The sequence below is a fragment of the Colias croceus genome, chromosome 3 (assembly GCF_905220415.1).
Source record: "Colias croceus chromosome 3, ilColCroc2.1".
Taxonomy (NCBI): Eukaryota; Metazoa; Arthropoda; class Insecta; order Lepidoptera; family Pieridae; genus Colias; species Colias croceus.
This window is the reverse complement of record NC_059539.1, coordinates 939202-961391: the sequence shown is the minus strand read 5'-3', so window position 1 is coordinate 961391 and position 22190 is coordinate 939202. Positions and strand designations below refer to the sequence as shown.

At 36.9% G+C, this 22190-nt stretch overlaps 1 protein-coding gene across 1 annotated transcript; it reads right to left on the bottom strand.

The window, feature by feature from the left end:
* Positions 1-4053: 4053 nt before the first annotated feature.
* LOC123706159 (enhancer of mRNA-decapping protein 4-like) lies at positions 4054-22021 on the bottom strand. The gene is made up of 23 exons (XM_045655328.1): positions 21821-22021; positions 21413-21618; positions 20872-20960; positions 20032-20141; positions 19610-19758; positions 18922-19127; positions 18434-18546; positions 17744-18051; positions 16526-16620; positions 16105-16240; positions 15549-15673; positions 14754-14839; positions 13917-13990; positions 13573-13682; positions 12550-12664; positions 11851-12021; positions 10644-10779; positions 9944-10124; positions 9250-9415; positions 7868-8033; positions 6413-6521; positions 5534-5757; positions 4054-5250 (listed from the first exon to the last, which is right to left on the bottom strand). Exons 1-23 carry the CDS (start codon positions 21868-21870, stop codon positions 5061-5063), a joined length of 3315 nt encoding a protein of 1104 aa, XP_045511284.1. The 5' UTR covers positions 21871-22021; the 3' UTR covers positions 4054-5060.
* Positions 22022-22190: the final 169 nt, after the last annotated feature.

Genomic DNA, 22190 nt, shown 5'->3' with positions numbered 1-22190 from the left:
AATTTTTGACTGAAGTTAATGTCCAACGTCCAATGGTTCAATCATTGGAAGTATCTCGGGAAATTTTGGAGGATATTTTTCAGGAAGGAGAGGAGGGGCAGCCAACCACATATCAAACTACTACGTTTTAGTACCGAAAAAAATTTTATTGCCAAATGAAACGTAAATTTTGCACTCACAACTTTACAAGTAATGTTTTTATTTTGACTTTGCGGTTATCTGATTATAATATTTATCGTTATGGCTATCGACGTACCGACCGTACTGGGATCAGAGTAGGTACATGATATACAGTTCATCATCCAGGATTGCTTAGAGCATTTTCACACTGAAAAAGATGTTTTCTTTGAATCGTAGTTGCTTCATTTATTTATTTTTAATCATTTTACATAATATGTTTTATATTTTATAAATATATCATTTTCATTATTTAATTAGATAAAATAAATTATGTAACGGTTTTATAAGAAAACACATTATATTTGTTAGGCGACGGTGATTTCTTCCAGGCAAAAGATATTCATCAGCTCAATAAAATTGAACAGTATGTTGTTAGTTATTCTTTAGATTCACAATTGTAATGAGCATTTCCGCATGCAAGTTGTATCGTAGTTTAGATATATCATAGTTTTTACATATGAAAGTTCCAACAAAACCCTCAAATTTTTTAGTAGAGTTGAGCAAGATAATTTGAAAAATGTGCCGTGTTAAGTTTTATAGAAAAGGTTAGTTCGTTGGTAATTATTATTTCTTCTTCATTTACATGTTGTTAGTAAAAATAAACTTTAACTAACAGTCAAAGTAGTCAAAGTATATTTTAACTAATACTACTTAATATCTATTATACTTATGTTCAGTATTTATCCGTATTATTATTGCTTGACAATTAATATATTTTCATGTCGTATACCAAATTATAAACATAAGTTTAATATGTAATTAGCTGGATTTATTTTTACACACTCACAGACTTATGTTTTATGTTAAATGTTAAAAGAGTGTTAATATGTAGTGTAAATCATAATACATTTTTTCACAATTAAAAATAATCCTTTTTTCTGATGGTGTTGCCATTGAATTAAACCGCGCTGTCGTTTCGTTCACAAAAAGTGATGTTATGAGGAGCATATTCGGTCCTCATATCATAAAAAATCTGTACGAAAACAATAAACACGTGTGAGGCCCTCACGGCAGATCGGGGCGGTCTGACGCGAAGTGGGGACAGCGTTGTCACTGTATCGCTCTAGCCACGCTGGTCAACAGACTTATTCGTTAGTTCAGTTTTGTATTAAGACCGCTGTGACATCCAACCCGTGAGACAACCAAACCCGGTCTCCCCTACTATCCCGTGAGACCGAACCTTCACTGAGAGGGTATGACGTCACACAGCTGATCGCAAACGGCATATTGTGCTATCCCGTGAGACCGAAACCCTCACTGAGAGGGAATTTTGTCTCACTACTGATCACGACATTTTATCTCGAGAATCTGAAACTTTACTCAATATGAAGACCGTTTGACAAATGATAGGGTGCATCATAATAAGATGAACATAAGCATAAGCAATGACTAGAGTAGGGACGCGAATATTACAATTATATAAGACAAGAACGATTAATAAGTTTGTTTAATGAAAGATTAAGAATTGAAACTATTCGGTCTCTGGAAACGTACGAATAGCGAGAGGCCCGTCTTACTGCAGACAGATTTCGTCATAGTCTTAATGTCTTGAGGTAAACAATCTACGAATTCGGTGGTGTGGTCTGACAAATATAAAAGTGGGTTTGCTTATAACCTCACAATTGATTACAGATCATTTTCTGTATAGGCGATATTAACGTAGTATGTTCTTTTTGTAATGCTTTAAAGTGTAGTAAGGCGAGTCGGCTTTCGTTTGAAGATACACCGGAACCTTTCACAAAATCACTACTTTTAGAGGAACATACTGTGCAATTAGCGTTTAGCTACTATTATGTATTCTGTGGTGCAATGTAAACTGTTATTAGACAATATTCGCTCTTATAGTAGTGCGTTTCAAATGATCCTTTGGTGCTCAATAATTATCAGAAGATCCGTTCATGCTTACTTTTAAGATACAAGGTCAAGTTTACCATTTGATAGGATCCCTTTTGCCTGAAGGCCAAGCTAAGTTTGTTTAAATATATTTTGTATTCGACTACAACGAATAGTGGAATACAAGAAATCAATATTTCTCAAATTTAAAACTGAACTCATTTCACAATTTTAGAACAGGTTAATTCGTATGTATGCAGTTTTAAATCGACATTAGAAGCTTTTCCTCAAGATGGTGATATCGGCACTCAGGAACACCCTGGACGTGTTATAACGCCCAGGCCACAGTATTACAATTTTTCCTACAGTAGGGCGACGAATGTATTTTCGCATAGCAACGGAGGGGAACTCGCGGGGGGTCAAGTGACGCGGGCCACGTACCACAAACATGCTTAGTTTGTGGTATCGAGCGCGAAAGATAGTCATCGTGTTTTTAGTAAAGTTACTATGTAAACTAACGTAATTTAATACTTAGGTACATATTCTATAATGGTGTGCTCAAACTGTTAATCTACATTTAATTTAGATTATTATTTGATACTAAGTAATGTAGAATTTAAACCACATTCATGTTTTCTTCAGATTTTAAGATTTTCTTATCAGAGTGTTCAATTTTAATGTAGTTAAATTTTATAAGAGACAATAATTAAGAAAATTTTAAAATAAAGTGTCACGTATTTTTTTTAAACGACGAATGACGAAAAACGACCTAATCGCGGACGAAGTCGCGGGCAACAGCTAGTAAAAAATATTTACACGCAAAACCAGCGGGTCTTTTCTTGTCTTTTCTTTTTAAAAGAATATTCAACATATTGAAAAACAACAAGTACAGATTAAACAAAAAAATAAAGAAATGTATTATTGTCATACATTAATATCAAAACTTGTTGGCTTTTCCCAGGCAACAAAATTTTAAATGAACAATTTTATGAAAGGATAAAATATGTTATGCATTTATATTCCTAATGTAAATGAGTTTATAATATAAGATTTATAATTTATATTTACTATCTATTTATTTCAAAAAGCTCACACTTTTTCTACGGTTTCATTCTACTATACTATGATCTTTTTTGTTTCAAAAATAATCGGCAAAGGTCTAATAATGTTTTGTTAAGTTATTAAATAAGCATAAATATATAGGATAAAAATAAGATCGAGAGGTACTAGAGCTAGAACATCAGCTTGATATAAAAAATGAAACCAAAATGAATAAAAACTAAAGTTTTAGATGGAATCTATTCTCATTTCTCGACATTTATTTTATTTTAGAAATTGTGGGAATAAAAATAAGAAAAATAAAGATACATATTTAATTTAATGTTCGTATATTTTAATCCACATTTATATTTTAGTAATATTTTTTATATAAATCTAACGGGAAGGAACAAAAAACTCGAGTCTGTTTTATATTTCAGGATACATCGCCCATTTTTGCAAGTGACTACTATCAAGCTGATTTTCCGTTTGTAGCTTTATTTTGATGAGACACCAAATAATTTCGTGTACGAAACTCTCGATTGTGGTAGCTAACAGAGATAACAAGGATAAAATTTTTTGATTTGATGGTTCTCAAATATATATTACGCAATTTGTAGGACAATATGTCTGTTGAATTATATAAACATTAACTAAGTGAAAACAAAAAAATCAGCTTGTTAGTAATCATTTATGATGACCTCGTTATCGATACACTTTGGAAAGGGGGACTCTTTGAACCAACCATAGATTTTGTAGGACAAATATTTTTTCGAATAATTTAGGTAATTATCTTGAGATTGAACAAAAAAAAAAAATCAGTTAGTAATAAATATTTGAGAACCATCAAATCAAAAATTTTTATCCTTGTTATCTCTGTTAGCTACCACAATCGAGACTTTCGTACACGAAATTATTGGGCGTCTCATCAAAATAAAGCTACAAACGGAAAATTAGCTTGATAGTAGTCACTTGCAAAAATGGGCGATGTATCCTGAACTATTAATACTGAATGTATATTTAAGTAAAACAGGGACAATTATTTACAAAAACCACCTCCTTTTATGAAGTCGGTTAAAAATAATATACACTTTTCAGCGATTAACATGAATATATAGAATAATGTGGGTTGCCATGTTCATTATTTATTATTATTACACTACTGAACAATTTTACTGAAATTTGTTATTATCATAGATATGTTTTCAAAATACATAGTTACAAATAGTATGACTTGAGTATTGTATTGTTCTTTTTAGTAATTACATGTAAATTACCAGTCTTGGCTCATAAGTTTAAGAGTTTGTATGGTGGCAATTTTTTCACAAGACACAAAGAAAAATTGGTTATGTATATTTTGTTAATGATTTGTCAAAGTTCAGTATTCTTTTTTCGTAAAAAGCTAACAAAAATTATTTTTTTAATAAGCAAAATAGGAACAGCAGAATAAAGGCTATTGTTGACTATAAAAAAAGTACAAAAATATTTAACTGTATTTTTGTAAATATAGTAATTAAATGTAATGTCAAGGAAAAAAGCACATTAATACCACCGTTAGGTCAAAACAATATAGAAAAAAAATCTTTATTTAGATTCTAAATGAGGCACTTATACATGAATAGACATATATATACACGTCTTATACTATATTTAAACAAAATATCAAAAGCAGTCAGCACAAAATAATATCAATATAAAGTCTAATCAGTTTATAACTTTTCAAATTGCCACAATCACTTTGCTAATCATATCAAGTCCATTTTAATCAAGACACATTAACATCTGCACAGTTGCTTAATCTTTGACGAGATTTGGCACCCCCCAATTTCCAACAAATCAACTACTATAACTCCATATCAGTTTCAATTATCATCATTGTCCTTCATAAACAGTTTTATTCCCTTGAACACTGTCACTTAGTTAACACTTTGTCACTTAGCACTTTGTCACTTGTCACTTAACACTTATGTCACTGAGTATCGTGCACAGGCACAGTGGCAGCAAGTTTGTCAAGCGGTGTTCTTCACCAGGGCCTCTGTGGCCATCAGCAGCATGCGGAACTGCCTGGTGAGCCCATGGCCAGGGTTCGCCTGTAGGAAGGAGAGGATCTGCTTCTGGAGTTCGCGGATCACTGTGGGTAAGTGCTCTCGGGTTACGGGGTTGGTTGTATCCAAGTTCATTACCGCTTCTTCCAGGTATCTGTAAATGGAGGATGTAGTTAATTGAAATCAAGTAAATGTTTTATTGAATAATGAGATTTTCTTGTCTTTGTTCGTTAGTTTAACATTGTAATGTATCATATTCCTTCAGATAATGCATCAAAAGAAGGTTAAACGGAATGAAACACGATTGATCCTTCATGTTGTTTTGCCCTCTAATAACACCACGAGATTGAGCGCTAGCTGGATCGCTGTTTTGCCGTCCTACTAACACATCAGCCGACTAAGCGCGAGCTGGATCGCGCCAGTGACGTCACACTCACCGCTGCTTCAGGTGCGTGTCCCGTGCCATGTCCGCCGCGAGCTGCTGCACGAGTGACAGCAGCACGTGCTGCTTCAGCCTGCAGGGCGGCCCGAACACGCGCGCCGGTTCTGCTCCCCTACAGGCTCCAACTACGAGGCTCAGGTCTGATGCGGATAGCGCGAGCTGGAACGCGCCGTTCACGTCCCCGTTCATTATGAGGGATTGGATCTGGCTCACTTGCAACTGTGGAACGAATGGAGGTGTAATACTTGTCAAAAAGGGAGATGATGATGATGATGGATTATTTAGAACAATGTAAATTTTGTGTGTTATACATAATGTTAAACGGCTGAGGCAGCGAACTACTGAATATAAAACTAAAATACATTTACAGTAACTTGTTGTCACTAAAACTGCTACAGGAACAGAGTTGTAACTTGAGAAAGAAGTGGTATGTAGTACAGAATGTTTCTAGAATGTAGTAAGTATTATAATTCTCACAAATTTCAAAACTATTTTATCTAAATTTGAAACGCAAGATACTAGATTATTGCAAAATAAATTCTACAATAATAGTTAAACATATTATACTCTGAGTAAATATGGCAAGGACTCTTGGACACAGTTTCGGGGCATGTTTCGGGAGCTTTTCTGAAATCGTTATTGGGTTTTATAATAATTAATTTTGAGAATTTAGAATTTAAAAGAAAGAGCATTTTTTCAACCAACAATAAAAAAGTTACTTATTTCTTTCAAAAGTAACTTAATGCTTAAATAATCAGTTTTAGTAATCTAATGGTCACTTTTAACTCCCATTTAATTTTTTAAAACAGAAAAGCAAAAAAAACAAACCAATTCCTAAACAAAATAACACAAAACAAACAAACAAACAACGCACCTGTCTATCAGCCAATGAGAGTGCAGGCGTGGCGGGCGAATGCGCGCGTGAAGCTTGCGCAACACTACGCGCTTGTTCACGCCACCAACTCATCTCCTTTTCTAATACGCTGTAAAAAAAATATAAAATTAATTAATGTGTTATATGTCTCGAAGGACCAGTAAGAACCTAAAAAATCGAATTAATAACGCTGCGAATGTAGAAAGACACTGATTTATGTGTAATCCGGCTCGAAGGACCAGTACGATCTTTTGGTGGTTAGGTATATTGCAGATAGATATACGATCATAATTATTAACCGCTGTATATTCATTATAACTGCACAAATTGTACAGAATGTACTGCAGCTGCCTACTGTGTATGCTGCTGTATCCATACAGCTGTATCCATGTGATGACGTGCCGCTAAAGCTGCTTTATCTGTGCTGCTCAAGCTGCGTTAACTGTGCCCCTGCAGCTGCCTTAACTTTGCCTTTGCAGCTGCTAACTGTGCCCCTGCAGCTGCGTTAACTTTGCCTTTGCAGCTGCTAACTGTGCCCCTGCAGCTGCGTTAACTTTGCCTTTGCAGCTGCTAACTGTGCCCCTGCAGCTGCGTTAACTTTGCCTTTGCAGCTGCTAACTGTGCCCCTGCAGCTGCCTTAACTTTGCCTTTGCAGCTGCTAACTGTGCCCCTGCAGCTGCGTTAACTTTGCCTTTGCAGCTGCTCACTGTGCCCCTGCGGCTGCGTCAACTTTGCCTTTGCAGCTGCTCACTGTGCCCCTGCAGCTGCGTTAACTTTGCCTTTGCAGCTGCTCACTGTGCCCCTGCGGCTGCGTCAACTTTGCCTTTGCAGCTGCTCACTGTGCCCCTGCAGCTGCGTTAACTTTGCCTTTGCAGCTGCTCACTGTGCCCCTGCGGCTGCGTCAAATTTGCCTTTGCAGCTGCTCACTGTGCCCCTGCACCTGCGTTAACTTTGCCTTTGCAGCAGCACACTTTGCCCCTGCAGCTGCGTTAACTTTGCCTTTGCAGCTGCTAACTGTGCCCCTGCAGCTGCGTTAACTTTGCCTTTGCAGCTGCTCACTGTGCCCCTGCAGCTGCGTTAACTTTGCCTTTGCAGCTGCTCACTGTGCCCCTGCAGCTGCGTTAACTTTGCCTTTGCAGATGCTCACTGTGCCCCTGCGGCTGCGTCAACTTTGCTTTGCAGCTGCTCACTGTGCCCCTGCGGCTGCGTCAACTTTGCCTTTGCAGCTGCTCACTGTGCCCCTGCACCTGCGTTAACTTTGCCTTTGCAGCTGCTCACTGTGCCCCTGCGGCTGCGTCAACTTTGCCTTTGCAGATGCTCACTGTGCCCCTGCAGCTGCGTTAACTTTGCCTTTGCAGCTGCTCACTGTGCCCCTGCAGCTGCGTTAACTATGTCACTGCAGCTGCTCACTGTGCCCCTGCAGCTGCTTCACTTTGGCTCTGCAGCTGCTCTCACCTGTGCGCGACCTCCTGCAGCTGCGCGGCGAAGTGCTGCGGGTGCAGCGGCGCGGCGCGGGCCAGCGCGTCCGCGTGCTGCTCCAGCGCTGCTCGGAGCGAAGCAGCCGCTGCTGCGCCGCCGCGTTCCGCTGCTGCGCGCGCTGCCGCTTCTGTGTTCGCTGCAACTGTTATGACAAACACAAGTTGTATATCAAAATCATAATTTTAGTGCAATAAAAATTAAGTTTAATTAATGGCGAATTCTTTTCGCTAAAACACCAAATCAACTAGAGGGAATGCTAACAGAACTAAGCGCTGCAAGCGCGAATGTAGACCTACAACTGAATACCTCAAAAACAAAAGTAGCTACCAATGGCATAAAGAAACCTATACGAATAAATCAAACACCTATTGAATACGTAGAGAGCTATATCTACCTCGGAAAACAAATATCATTTGAAAAGACAAGACATCTAGACGAAATAGACCGGAGAATCAAATTGACGTGGAATAAATACTGGAGTAACAAGGAAATACTAAAATCAAAACTACCAATGAAGCTAAAGAAAAAAGTAATGGACTCGTGCCTGTTGCCTTGTTTATCATATGGTGCCCAAACTTGGATCTTTAACCACATTACCATGTCAAAAATACGCACGTGCCAACGGTCTATGGAAAGAAGTATCCTTGGCATCAAGACCATAGACAAAGTCAACAGCACAAAAATCAGAGCAAAAACCAAAGTAATAGACGTGTTACAACATGCACAGCGCTTAAAATGGAAATGGGCTGGACATATCGCCCGCTACTCCGAAGATAGATGGCCAAAAAGGGTCACGAAATGGATAGGCCCAGGACCCAAGAGACAGAAAGGCAGACCAAGGGCTCGCTGGGCTGATGATATTCTACAATTGACAGGCAAAGACTGGATGAAGGCAGCTGGAAACAGGAGGAAATGGGGACAGTTGGAGGAGGCCTATACCCGAAAGGGGCCAGGACATTTAACCTAACTGCATTTTTAATATTTTTATGTATTATGTATCTTTTGTTGTAAACTGTATCTAAATGTCATGGATTATAAAGGCTAAATAAATAAATAAATAATGGCGAATTTTCAATCTACCCGCAATTTTGATGAGCAAAAATTTATTCTCTTAATAACACAAAACGTTCAATCGATCATTTATATGCAATTTTTTTAAGTGAAATTTTTTCAGGCGGGTTGAAAGTAAACCTTCAAGGTCGCGTCAAGGCAGTACTGTCATGTCATGGATAAGGCGATTATTTTGATATCTTTGAATTTTGCTAAAGAAGTTTTACGTAATTATTTGCTAAAGAAGCGTCAATCAGTCACAGCGACATATATTACACACTAAGTGAGTACTAAATTACACAACTTACACTCCTTAGTGCCGGCCTGGAACGCCTGGTTGATCTGGCGGAACACCTGCGCGTGGGCCTTCTCCATCAGCGGCAGCGCCTGCTCCAGCAGCGCGTCGCGCAGAGCAGCCCGCGCTGCTTCGCCCACCGCGCCCGCCACCAGGCTGCTCAGACGGTCCGCTAGCACCTGTGCAGGAAACATTTTAATAAATACTCTCGTACTCTCGATAAATTTTGACCGGACTGAAGTTAGGCGCGAGTCGACGCGTACGACGTATAATATTGAAAGTAATGTTAACGTGTTCCATCGTTACAATATTGTATTCATTGAAAAATGTTTCGACTGGTTGAGATGGTTGTTAATCATCTATATAGATGGCGAGCGGTGTGTCCCTTAGACAAATAAAACTGAAAGAATATAATAAATTCGATCGCTCTGGCGGGTCACGAGTGGCTGAATTGGTCAGGCATCCGCCCCGGATTGGCGTGAAAGGATGCGAGTTCGAGTCCCGCCTCGTGATCATTTTTTTTCTATACTTTATTAATTTATATTTATAAAGCATTTAAATACAATAAAACCAAAAATATCAAATTCAGTAATGCTAACTTAAAAAATCCGAGATTACTGTATATATAAGATATTTGAAATATGTATATAACGGAACGAATTGAATAAAAATTAACAAGTGCTACAATTATGGTAGTCCAATGTTACCTTGCTATTAGCGATTTTGTCAATATTAGTCCGCAGCATCTGATCAGTAGCGGCCAGCTTGGTAGCAACTTCCCGTTGTAGGTTAGTAGAAAGCTGTTCCAATGTTCGAGTAGCACCAAGTCCTGCAGCTTGTGCCGCGCTTATACCGGCTGATTCACCGATACGAGCTATACGTTCCCAGCTGCAAGAAAATATAAATAAATAAATATTTCAGGACAATTTTCATATACGGCACGATCTGATCCCGTACAAAGCTCGCTAGTGTTAAAATTAATAATGTAAGTTAAAAAATATCTTTATTTATATGCTAGAAAACAATTTTTAAGTAACATAATTGTTAAAATTTTTGAACACGCATATACCCGCATAAAAATTAATTTATGTTGTTGTATAAGTTATGTTCGTTAAAATACCCTCTAGGATTTGTGTGGACGTATATTACAATGTGTGAGCACGGACATATACAAGTTTAAATATTTTAAAACATTAAAAAAATGTAATTCCGTTTGTCTATAACGATAACGGCGAAAAGCTATAGATTTCAATCGATAATTGTTCAAGAGTCAACATTAAGCGTACGCTATATTTTTGAAAAATCCACCGCTAAAAAATAATGTTATAAGCCCTTTCCTCTGCTGTTATTTAGCGTGTAAAACTTGCCTACTGGCAACTACCTACATGAAAACAAACAAATAAATACCCGTTAGCAAACGCCGTCTCCATAGCGACGTTAGCTTGTTGCGCGTGGTCGTGCAGCACGCGCTCGAGCTGCTCCCGCGCACTGCGCGCTTCGCCGCGTGCTGCTCGCACTTCGCGGGACTGCGCTGTCACTAGCTCTGCGAACATATACGCACTTTTAAAATACGTATATTCGTTGTGTGCGCGATGACAGCGCCCCTAGTGGCCGCAACTATTCAGGACTTGTCATCTGTCAAATCATGTCAACTAGATAAGATATTTTTGTGATATTGATTTTCGACTAGTTTTTCAACGAAATTGAAAAAAATAGTGTAAAAAGTGAGTGTGTATATTATACCTAGCGATTTTCTTCCTCGTGAAAAATATTTTTTTCTCTGAAGAGAACTGCTGTGAACAGCAGCTATCCATTTTTGTCTTTGCTGTAATGTCCACTTTGATGTTGGAAACGAATTAAACTTGCAGGAACTGTTTTTCCCATTGTTTTTACAATTTACGACACAGCATGTACTATGACCCATATCGCTAATTTTTACGTTTTTACTTAAAATTATAAAGGAAGTTATGAAAATAAAGCAATTTGACACATGACAGCCCAGAATTAATTCACATTTCTGTCACGTCGTGCGCTACGGTCGATTTGCCGTTCCCTACCACCCACTTCGCACATAGCCAATGCAGTGTGCACATTTTTGATAGGCCCTGGAGGGAAAGTACTTGAAATACATTAACAAATTTTGCTAAAAGTCGATTAGTTAGATGCAAGTGAATTTTCGAAAATATTTGAATGCAGTACTATTTATTTTTAAAAATAAAGGTATGTAGGAAACATACCTTTATTTAGCAAAATTTGCTATCTTTATTATCTCAAGTACTTTGCCTCCAGGGCCCATCGGAAATTAAACCCATAACTTAATATTCTCGTAAATCAGCAATCACAAAACACTAATAATAATCTATCATGAACAATAAGCGTTTTAAATGCAAAACGATGCCATAAAATCATTTTCTAAACTTAACACTAATACTAACAAAATAATTACATCATTTACAAGCAATGACTAACAAGTGAAAAAATATACCACGTACACACTGGTTTAGGAGTCCATTGAGGACAAACATTGTGACACGAGATTTATATATATTAAGATTAGCTGTATTCTTAAAAATAAGCAGTTCTATCGAGAACTGGTGAAATTTTTACCCCGTACCTGTCAATTTATCAATCTTCTCTTCGAGCGCATCTAATTTAGCTCTCGTGACGTCATCCACAGGTACAGGCGGCGCCGGTAGCGGTTGGCTAGTTTTATCACTTGAAGCCTTGCGTTGATTCGCTTCTGTTATCTGAGCTAGCGATATTTGAGGCCAGGATACGTCGCTATCTGAAAGTAAATAACATTTAGTTATGAATGTATTGAGGGAAAATAATAAACTAGATTTTCTTTTTAAAAATTTTCTGAAGCAAAACTCTGCCTATGAGTCTATTAGGCATAGTTTTATTTTCATAATGACTTTGAACATTAATAAAACGAAATAAGATGTGCAACGCCACCCAAGGCTTTTTTAAACGAACCGTTGAACGAAATGGCAATATTATAAAATTCCATTGCTATTTTCCGTTTTATTCAGAACGAATTCCCAGGAAAAAGTTTATAATTTGCGTTTTATCAAAGTTTCTTAAGCCTTATTTAATTACTAGATGTTCCCCGCGGTTTCACCCGCATTGCTCCGCTCCTGTTGATCTTAGCATGACGATATATTATAGCCTATAGCCTTCCTCGATAAATGGACTATCTAACACGGGAATAATTATTCAAATCGGACCAGTAGTTCCCGAGATTAGCGCGTTCAAACAAACAAACAAACTCTTCAGCTTTATAATATTAGTATAGATTTATAATATATCTCACTCGAATGTTGTAATTTAGCTGGCGGCGGTGGTTTCTCGGGTGACACATACAAGTCTGCGGGGAAAGTGGTCTCCCCCTCCTCGGGAGATGGTTGTGATTCCTCTTCTTCTTCCTCCTGTATAACATAAATAAAATATACATTAACATTAAAATATATTTTTTGAACTTATAAAATGGTATAACATGACAATGTAATGTGGCATGATTGAATTTTTTTGTATGCGAAAAAGAGGCTAATTAAAAAAAGGCAATAAATGTGGCTAATTAGCCTATCTATGTGCCTATCCTGGATGGATAACTTATCTACACTTTTTTATTAATTATAATATCATAAAGTGGGATTTTGTGAAATCTAATATGAATAATGAATATAATATTCTTAACGATTTTAAATTCAACCTAGAAAGATTTTATTCCTTACAAAATGACTTTATATGTCTACTTTCAACAATAAAATAATAATCAACTCAAAATAATTATACACAACTAAGCACAACCACAACGACCGTTACGTACGAGAGCCCAACGGAAAGTGTCAAATCCGCTGTTCAGCTCATTTTCATAACCACCCACTCGGTTCGGGTTGCCAGTTGGGAATTAATTTATAACAATTTAAACATATCGTTATATTTCCTCTGATTGTTGGGTTGCCTGGTAGAGTTCGCTACCAAGCGATAAGGCCGCCCTTTGCTGATTCTGTTAAGTCTTGTCTCTGCTTTATGTAATTTCAAGGCAATAGCATTGTCATTCATTTATCCATTCATAAATTCAAGAAACGACAATCGAAACGAAACTCCAAAAAATAGTATCTATATATATAAAATTCAAAGGTGACTGATATAGTGATCTATCAACGCACAGCCCAAACCACTGGACGTATCGGGCTGAAATTTGGCATGCAGGTAGATGTCATAACGTAGGCGTCCCCTAAGAAATGATTTCCCGAAATTCTTGCGGGAACGGGGAAAAACGGGGATGCACGTACAAAGTCGTGGGCGGAAGCTAGTTTAATATAAAACTGACCTTGTAATAGTCATTATGCGACATAATTTGCTGCACTTCTCTACTTGGTGATGAGCCACCCGACACCTGCTTGACCGATCCCTCGCTAACCAACACCTCTTCTTCGCACTCTGTACAAATAAATAAAAACAGTTGTAATTAATAGCTACAATATTAATGACTATATTCCAAAATGATAGAATAATACAAATTTCTAATAGAAAATGTTTATTGAACTAAAAAACTTCAATCGCATCGAAAAACGAATTAAAAATTTAACATCACCGACAAAGTGGGGGCGTTTAATAGTATCTAATGGAATTTATTTATTTAATATTTACATAAAATAAATAAATATCACATACCAGCAGCCAGTAGGGGATTCCCATTCTCTTGTGCTGTCACAACCACTTCTTCTTCATCACGCTTGCCCGGCGAACTGAAATATAAAAAAATATGAAGAAGCGTGATATTGAAAAAAAAATATGTGCGTGTACTAGTGTACACACGTAAGAAGTGAAACTTCTTTATAACCTTATTTTTCAAAAAGAAAATTACTATATGCAACTTTACAGAAATACATCGAATCACACGTGGTAGGGATAAGAAAAAGATGGCGCGTAACGGAAAAATGTCACGCGTAACGAAAAAATATTACACTACATTTTTTTCCAACCCCGATAAAGAAGTTTCACTTCAATAAAATATTTAATTCACTTGTTCTAAAAGCTTGCTAAGTATAATATTGTAAGATTTTTATTGTTTTTTTATTGAGTGCATTTAAACAAAAAATAAAAGATGCATGATTATTTGAAGGGAACCTTCTTTAGGCGCGTTGAGAGTAAAATTTCAAGGTCGCGTCGTGGCAACACCGTCACGTCACGGTGCAAGGTGACGATTTTGGATCTTTGAATCTTGCCAAAGGAGTCTCACTTCTGATACATGTGCTCGGCACTTTTTTTTAACAAATTACTACTATCACGCGACATATAAGGATAATAAGAGCTAGCGCGCACGAGCAATTTTTGTCTTCGCAACTATTTTGTCTCTCCCGTCAATTGTATGGGGAGTTGCGTCGCTACGTGCGCGCACTTTCATACTAGCCCATGGGTGGAGAGACAAAATAGTTGCGGAGAGAAAAGTTGCTCGTGCGCGCTAGCTCTAATAATGCGAGCAAAGCGTGTAGAACACTAATTTATTACCTAAAGGCATCTGGTGTCATCAAATTCAGCTGCGGCATGCTGCTCGGCGATTCTGGTCGAGGATTGATTAGGCTGTTCGGTTGTGGCTGCAAATATAGGTATATTGTTTTAGTTTTTAAGTTTGTTTTTTTTTTCACCATGTTTTTGTTCTTACTTTTTTTTCTGTTTCTGTGCGGCTTGTATACTTTGTTGTCAATAAAGCGTCCGCCCGCGACTCCGTCCGCGCGGATGTCGGTCTTCGCGTGGATGGTTTATTTCTCCATTTTGAGTAACTCTGACAATGACATCTTATAAATACTATTGGACCCAAATACGGCTAGGCCTATAATAATAATTAATAATACGCAACGTGTGTTCGCGGTTCTACAGAACAACGTCTATGGATAAAACTGAAAAAATAAGATTAATTTTTTTCTACGTATTTTTCCAGGATAAAAAGTATCCTATTTTACGCCCAGGATAATAAGGTATAATTATACCAAGTTTCATCGAAATCGAACCGTTAGTTTTCACGTGATGCCTTCACATACAGACAGACAGACAGACAGACAAAAATTTTTTTAATCACATATTTGGGTTTGGTATTGATCCAGTAACACCCCCTGGTATTTATTTTTTCAATATTTTCAATGTACAGAATTGACCCTTCTACAGATTTATTATATGTATAGATCTTATACATCACTTCGGTATTGACGATCACTCGGTTAAAACGATCGCATTATTTTATGAATCACAAAATCACATTATAATTTTAACGGGTTTAAATCCGTTAAAAATTAACAATCTACCCACCTGCGCTCTCATCAGCAAATTCTTCAGCTGCTGCGTCTGCTGTTGCAATATATTTGCAGGCATCTCGTCCTCTGTGGGCTCCTCTAGTGTTAAGCTTTCTACGTCTGCGTCTAGTTGTAACATGTCTGTAAGAGAGTCGTGTTAAAACAATGGAGTTGGGTTCAATGGACCAGATAAAAATGTTCATAAAATAGTGTGGAAATAAATTAATTTGTAAAGACCAGATTTTTTTTTAATTTGTTCATTGTTTTTATGCATTAAGTGGATAAGGTGGTGGATTTAATAAAACTTAATAATTGTTTTCAAGAATATTTTTTTTGTTTTTAAAAGATGTACGGATGATAAGTGTATCCATGTGTGTGTATGTATGTTGGAGTGATACCGTGCGAATGGCTCGTGATTGCACGGTGCGTGCGAGTGTTTGTACGTGCACGCACATATACGTAATATGTGCGTGCGTGTGCGTTCCTGCGTGTTACTGTACTTGTGTGAGCGTGTTGTTTATGACTGCACGTGAGTGTGTATGTGTATATTTCCATGTGTGTGTGTATATTACCGTGTGTGTGTGTCTCAGGAGCGCGGTGCATATACAGCAGGTCTGCCTCCTGAAGGCCCTTCGGCTGCACGAGGTATAACCGCAGTCTGGTGCGTTTCGCACCTGCACCTATATCCGCGCACGTTATGTCGTTGTCCTGTTGATAAAAATAAAAAATAATACTATACAGGGTGTCCCAGATTTAGTGTCAATGGAACTTATACTTTCTTAGATGATGATATTTTATACTAAATAAAATATTTGATCATAGTACATCACATTTTAACACCTTGTATAATGTAACAATGTTGTACAAACACTTCGAAAAAAAAAAACAGAAAAAATCTCGATAAATCTCCAAAACAACAAAAATCAATATAAATTTTATAGAAAATCATTCATTCAAAAATTATCATTATTTTATTTATTAAAGTTTACTTACATGTAAGTCAAAGTGAGTGGGTGAGTCGTCAGCGGCTGAACCGTTCCTGTGGAAGGGGTCTTCGCAACGCGACTCGCATTTAACTGCCTGCTCCTCTGTAGGACAAATAAAAATTTCTTGACCATATGTGTTTGAGTGAGGACACACATACATACATATTATTATAGTCGAGCCAATTTAATAGGCAACATTTGACGTCTATCAATTTTATCTTCGAAGAGAGGTAACCTGCTTCAAAAAATCGATTAAAGTGAATTAATCGATACGGATTTGATACATTTGTCAATCGAATTTACTAATTTACGATGATTTTTATTCACAAGTAATCAATGCATTCGATTCTAGATGTCAGATTTCGATTTTTAGAGTAACATCTCTGGTATTTAAAAAGAAAAAAGGTTTAATGACACAAAATTGTAGCGACGTCAGTTATTCAATTCAGAAATCGTTTATTATGTTTAGAATGGTTTATCAGTAAAATGAAATCTTAAAATTACTTCTATCGGTCATTATTATTATAAATATGTAATCGTAATTGAAAAAAGTTAAGCAAATGTGCAGTTCTAACAAAACGAAATATCATGTTATTCTATGTCGTCGTTACTAGGTTACGTTGTTGAATTTAGTTGAACTGTCAAATGTTGCCTATTAAAATGGCTCTACTATATGATATTTTACACATGTAAAAATTTTGTATAGTTCACTGGAAGTCTGAATATATCAATATTTTGAGATTCCATAAATATTTCGTATAATAGTAATAGAATTGATGATTTCTTTGTTTAATTAGTGCAAAATCATCTATCTACATAATATTTACCAAGTAACTTATTTATGAACATAGGCAATTTTTTTTTAATTCACTGTCAATTCAAAGACACGAGGACAAAGTGCTGTGCATTTTCTAAATGTACGCATACAATTAATCTCGTGTCCCTATTTTAATAATATAATAAATCACGAAAAATCACCGGCATCCACAATACAGAATCCCAGCACTTGATACGGCAGCAGAAACTCGGCCACACTGCGACAGTACGCGGCACTATCCCCACCATCTCTAGCCATGTTCAGCACATAGAGACTCCTCGCTTTGAAGTCCGACAGCAGGAAGTAATTAGCGCTGATATTCAGCTGGAGTTTTCTTTTTAGGTTCGACTATCCCATGCTACACTATGCTATGCCACTATAAATAACTACAAAATGCTAAAAACTCACCGGCATCCACAATACAGAATCCCAGCACTTGATACGGCAAAAGAAACTCGGCCACACTGCGACAATACGCGGCGCTATCCCCACCGTCTCTTGCCATGTTCAGCACATAGAGACTCCTCGCTTTAAAGTCCGACAGTAACAAGTAATTAGCACTGATATCGAGCTGAGCCTTCATCCCGAGGGCCGGTTCAGCTCCTAGCGGTGGTGTGAAGGTGATGCTCTGGAGACAGGTCCACGATTTGCAGGACCAGATCTTTATGTTTGTGTTGTTGTCCGCCCCGGTTACAGCGAACTTCCAGAATTGGACGCTAGAAAGTAAGGATCACGTGAGGACAATCGAAATTCGATCTTCTGAATTATATTAAATAAAAAAAGATCGTGTGTCCCGAGCACACGTGTCAGAAGTGAAACTTCTTTGACAAGATTGAAAGATACAAAAATCGTTGCCTTTCTCCGTGACCTTGGAATTTTCCTGTCAAAGCGCCTAAAGAAGTGAACTTCAACAACAATGTATCGTCATAATAGGAAGAGTGAAAACTCACACATTTAAGTTACTGATAAATTCTCTTGAAGTCAGTTTTTGCGAAATGTTACATCGGAATGTAAGATAAACATTGAATAAAGTCACAATTTTTAACTATTGCATTTATTTTTGAACAATATTTGAATTTAGAAAACTTAATTACTTACTCAGCATTATAATTCTTGTGGTTGTCCAAAAAGAAGAGGCAAGTGAGAGGCTTGCCTTCGTGCGGCTGCCACTTGTGCAGGCAGCGGGGACTTGTCGAACTGTTTATGTATACCTATGGATTTGTTCAGCAACATTAATTCAGATTTTAAGATTTCTTTTTTTGTCGATAGGCAAGTGCTTGACCACAAGATATGGGATAGGCAACTGCAGGATTGTTTTGTTCTTTGTATTCGCTTGAATTTCAAATTAGATTCAGATGATATTAAAAAAATTAGTATAATTTAATAACGTTGGACAACTGCTCTAATTCAAGGATTTTTAAAAATAAATTATGAATTACGAAACATTTCAATCAACAAACCAACTTACTTTCGCATAATAATACAAAAGTAATTTTATTATCGCTTTCGTTGACACAGTTACTAACTCCAAATAATTTTTACACATCTCATACAATATAATGTGTAACACCGTGTATCCCACCCACCTGCGCAAACATAACATAGCCATCATCAGCCGCGGTCGCCAGCGCAGTCCCGTCCGGCGAGAAGGCCGCCGCCCGCAGCGGGGCCGCGTGCGAGCCGGCCGTACGCCCTGCACCCCGAGCTAGTGCGGTGCTCGCTGCCACTGAGGGCGTAGCCCCCGTTGTGGGCGTGGCTAGCGCGCATACTTCGCGCACGTTCCACATACGCGCTGTGAATAATGTTATGTTATAGCTTGAAACCGAGGATTCGCACGCGTGGTAAAAAAAATTAGCGGTAAATGTAGCTTTAGAGATTACTGACTATCTCCAGGTTATTATATTTTTTTATCCAGGTTATATTCACTCCTTTGCTACGGGAAATAAAGACAAACAAAAAACACATCTCCGCATGTATAATATATTAAGACAGGATAAGGATATTGGTTATAACAATCAAAGAGAGACCTGAGTGCCTCAACATTAATTTTACACATTGTATAATATTAAAAACGTTTTATAAACATCACTCACATTGCAATTAAAGCAGGTTGATGTGATACATTTTTATACAAAAGACTGAATATTATTTTTTATAATATGTTTGTTAAATGCCAAAGTATTAAGAGAAAATTGTGTGAACTTAAAAATGCATGCACAGCAATTTTTCTAGAAAAATACCACTAGTATATACCACACCTATCGAACTACTTACCAACATTAGAGTGTGTTGTGAGCAGCATCTTAGCAACATCGTCATCTGTGGAGTCATCCTCTTCGTCAGGTATATACGGGCACCACGCAAGGAGATGAGCAGAACCACCCATGCCAGTGTCCTCTTGAATTTCCACCATTAGTGTACATCTGAAAATTTTAATAATGAATCAATGAAGTTGCTTTTTCTTAGAATAATTTTTTGTCACATATTTATTTTTATGAAAAAAATATTTCAAATAAGGCTAAGTGCTCACTTCTACATAACAGGTTTATTTATGCTATATATCTTTACTTGAAAATTTTATTATCACTCAAAATTTATAGAATAACTAGGTAAATGGAAAGGAAGAAATCCATCTATAATTCATAATCATCATTTAAAAAACAAGCAGCCAACAAATTCATTTATAATCTGCGTACCTTAGTCTATTATCTATTAGTTCAATTTCATGGACGTAAATGTACCCCAGTTCATCGATACAGGCCAGCAGCACTTGATTCTGTATGAATGCAAATGCTAAATCTTGTACCTGAAATAAAACATTTCAAATTAACTTACTGGCCATTGAAATTTATTGAAAAACTTATATACATGCTATTTGAAAAAAGAAAAAACAATTAAAATAAAAAAGCTGGTATCTAAATATAATAATATACTAGCGGTCCGCCCCGGCTTCGCCCGTGGTACATATTAACGTTTTCTCTACATAAGAACCATCCTCGTACTTCAAGGAATATAATAAAAAAAGAATTATCGAAATCGGTTCAGCCGTTCTCGAGTTATGGAATTACAACGAAAAGTGGCATTGATTTTTATATATTAGATTAAGTTCTTTTAAAGTATTTTTAAATTCATTCAAATTAAAATAGTTGACCTTTTAAATATTATTATAATACTAGAGGTCCGCCCTGGCTTCGCCCGTGGTACTTATTTATGTTTTCTCTACATAAGAACCTTCCTCATGCTTCAAGGAATATAATAAAAAAAGAATTATCGAAATCGGTCCACACGTTCACGCGTGATGCCGTGACAACGCGAAACGGGTTTCATCTTATATATAAAATTCTCGTGTCACAATGTTAGTCTACATACTCCTCCGAAACGGCTTGACCGATTCCTCTGAAATTTGGTAAGCATATTGGGTAGGTCTGAGAATCGGCCAACATCTATTTTTCATATGTACCACGGGCGAGGCCGGGGCGGACCGCTAGTTTTTATATATATAGATGATACTGTTAGAAATAATCATAAATATTTACCTCTCCTTTCATCCCTTTGATGAGTGATCTCTCATTGACACCTGGCTCCAAATACACGACTCTAACCATACCATCCACTGAACTAGGTGCTGAAATGTGTAAAAATTATAAATTATACTGTCAGTAAAATGTGGAAGAGATGGCATATTGAACAAAATTACACCAGAAACAGGGATTTTTGTTACTTAACAATGTTTGCGCCTATTTATAATATTATTGTGTAAATTTGCCTCATTGATTTATTTATTAATGATGATAATCACACTGACATTATCCATACTAATATTATAAATGCAAAAGTAACTCTGTCTGTCTGTCTGTTACTCAATCATGCCTAAACTACTGAACCAATTTTCATGGAATTTGGTATGGAGATATTTTGATACCCGAGAAAGGACATAGGCTACTTTTTATCCCTGGAAAATGATGCGATCCCGGAAATCCCACGGGAACGAGAACTATGCGGGTTTTTCTTTGACTGCGCGGGCGAAGCCGCGGGCGGAAACCTAGTCATAAATATAGTTACAAAAATCGCACTCACCCTTAATACAGTATGCCAAATATTTTCCACTATTGTGTACGTCTATCAACCGGCCAGGGTAAAACTTAGCCTCCCAGTTGTAATCTACGAGATTCGTAAGCTTGACTTTGGAACTCCCATGGTTATGATTGCCAAGATTTGAAGTGACCACAACGTCAGTGGCGAACACCTCCGCGCTGCATGTATCATCTTCCTCGGAAAATGATCTACGAATATAAATTGAGAGTTAAAATTATTATTCAACTTGTCAAAAAACAGCAGGTTATGAAAGAAACGAGTTTACGAATTGTTTTCTAGATCGTAAATAATCAGAGGTAACATAGCTTTAATTTGAAATTAAAATTGTATTATGAATGAGTTGTTTTGTGACCATCATGAATAAAAATAAAACTAAAATTGATATCTTACATAGTTTGGGTTGTGTCAGAAAGTTTAGGAAGCATTGTTGTAGGTTGCATTTTTCTCCTAGTATTCCACTCGCAACATTAATAATGTGATAAACAATAAAAGTGATAGTATTACAGTATTATCTGCAAAACTTAAAAATTAACCAGGCAAATGAATATAATTTGCAAAGCCGACACAATCTTCAATCACAATTCACATTCAGACATGTCATAAATGACAGATCAGAAATTAATTCACCATTTCATCAGATTAAAAAATTTAAGCTGGGTGTGGACTAAGCCTATAGAAATGTAATAAAATATTTAAATCTGAAAAAATACATCTGTAAATACCGTCGACTACACTTCTGGGTTTGCGTATTCGTGGGCAT